Raw genomic sequence first — 2,057 nt, 5'->3', positions numbered from 1 at the left:
GGGGGGGAGGTGGCGTGACAAACATATATGTAATATATGTATACATGCATTTCTCCTCTCTGTAGAAACTAAATCTTAATAACCAACTAATTTTATTTGTACTAATTTCCCATAACTAAGTTTAGTGATAAAGAGTAAAATTGTTTATAGATTGGATGAGACATCTTCGTGAATGTAGCATATGCTTGCAATGTTCAATCCTTTAGGTAAGTATAAAATCAAGCTAGTAGTCAACTATGGGTATTTCACAGGTAGGGAAAATGAACCTGAGATGCTAATTACCATGCTAATTACACCTAGTGGCTAGTGTATTTTATTAAGTCAAAAGCTGGAAAATGTATTCATTATCATGCTACTATCTTTTTAAATAGTAAATCATCCAGGCTAGAGCATAACCATAGGATTTGATCAGAATAAAAAGACAACAGGATATCTTGTCATACTTTCTTGTTCCCTGTTTCCAGCCAATGTCCAGAAGGATACATGTGTGTAAAAGCTGGTAGAAACCCTAATTATGGTTACACAAGCTTTGATACCTTCAGTTGGGCATTTTTATCCCTATTTCGACTGATGACTCAGGACTTCTGGGAAAATCTTTACCAACTGGTGAGAATCTGAAGAGATATATAACGCTTTTAAGTAAAAATATACAGGAACATGAAGTGAGTCATGAGATCCAACCCTAGCAAAATATAGGAGAGAGTGAAAACCTTGAAATAGAGATTTGAGTTCTGTCCTATTGATCATAGCATATTACCCTACTTAGTAAAGCCAAGGAGCACATTTTCCCATTTCTCTTCAAATCCTATTTCTTATGCTTTGAAGACACAACTTCTCCTAATCAGAAGGCAAGACCTCCCCTCAGCCCTATTTTCTCCCTCAAGTAATCTCTCTGAGGTAGGAGGTGATGTAAACCAACCAGACGTAGAATAAGTTAGATCTCTTCTTTAACCTCTCTCTTCTTAGAGATCAGGGAAATGTCTAAGTCAAAGGAGAGGCAAGAGTTGGGTTTAAAGAAATCAGTGGTGAAAGAAGTAGGAAGCCTTCTGGGTAATGATCATTGTACAAGACACATAAGCAAGTTGAAAGATGGGGTGAAGCCACTCATTAAATAAATAATATTGACAAGAATTCTGACCTTCTTTTCAGACATTACGCGCTGCTGGGAAAACATACATGATATTTTTCGTGCTAGTCATTTTCTTGGGCTCATTCTACCTTATAAATTTGATTCTGGCTGTGGTAGCTATGGCCTATGAAGAGCAGAACCAGGCCACCTTGGAAGAGGCAGAACAAAAAGAGGCAGAATTTCAGCAGATGCTTGAACAGCTTAAAAAGCAGCAAGAAGCGGCACAGGTAAACAATCAAAGCAGGTATTATTTTATTCAGAGCACTAACCTTTTGTTTTGTTTTTGTTTTTGGTAAATGTGTGCTTGTCCTAGGACTTGAACTCAGGGCCTAGGCACTGTCCTTGAGATATTTTTGCTTCAGGCTAGCACTTTACCGCTTGAGCCACAGCTCCACTTCTGATTTTTCTGGTGATTCATTGGAGATAAAAGTCTCATGGACTTTCTTGTCTAGGCAGGCTCTGAACCACAGTCCTCAGATCTCAGCCTCATGAGTAGCTGGTATTACAGGTATGAGCTACCAGTGTCTGGCAGTTGTTTCAAATTAAAAAAAATATTAGAGAGACATGATTGATTAAAAATATATGTGAGGCAGTTCCAGGAAGATGGCGGAGGAGAAGCTGGAATCTGAACAAGCTCTCGCATAGAAAGCAGTTTTAGAATTCCAGTGAACAGTCCTAAGCCAGAGAATCACACCAAGTGTGCCATCACAGGACAGAGAGTTAGACAAGAGAGGGGAAGCCAAGACAAGGAGACACATCTGAGCGCCTGCCAGCAGCCGCTGCGGCAGCGGTGGCAGGGTCGCAGCGGCGACCGCAGCCGCGGCCATACCTGAGTGCTCACACAGAGAGTCCGGGACTAAGGAGCCAGACGCAGCGGGCTAGAGGATTCTACTCAACACCAGCAAGAACCGACAAGGAGCGGACATCT

General features: G+C 41.0%; 1 protein-coding gene across 5 annotated transcripts in view; it reads left to right on the top strand.

Moving 5' to 3' along the window:
* The window catches only part of Scn1a (sodium channel, voltage gated, type I alpha subunit), a 98,939-nt gene that overhangs the window by 39,264 nt on the left and 57,618 nt on the right, over nucleotides 1–2,057 (top strand). For all 5 annotated transcript variants that reach the window (XM_013027709.1, XM_013027691.1, XM_013027699.1 and 2 more), the window contains exons 8-9: nucleotides 465–606; nucleotides 1,150–1,356. In XM_013027709.1, the coding sequence (XP_012883163.1) occupies nucleotides 465–606; nucleotides 1,150–1,356 (349 nt within the window). The remainder of the gene's footprint in view (nucleotides 1–464; nucleotides 607–1,149; nucleotides 1,357–2,057) is intronic.

Source organism: Dipodomys ordii, unplaced genomic scaffold (assembly GCF_000151885.1).
Source record: "Dipodomys ordii isolate 6190 unplaced genomic scaffold, Dord_2.0 Scaffold5, whole genome shotgun sequence".
NCBI lineage: Eukaryota > Metazoa > Chordata > Mammalia > Rodentia > Heteromyidae > Dipodomys > Dipodomys ordii.
The sequence above is the reverse complement of the archived record's forward strand: the minus strand, read 5'-3'. Positions and strand labels throughout refer to the sequence as shown.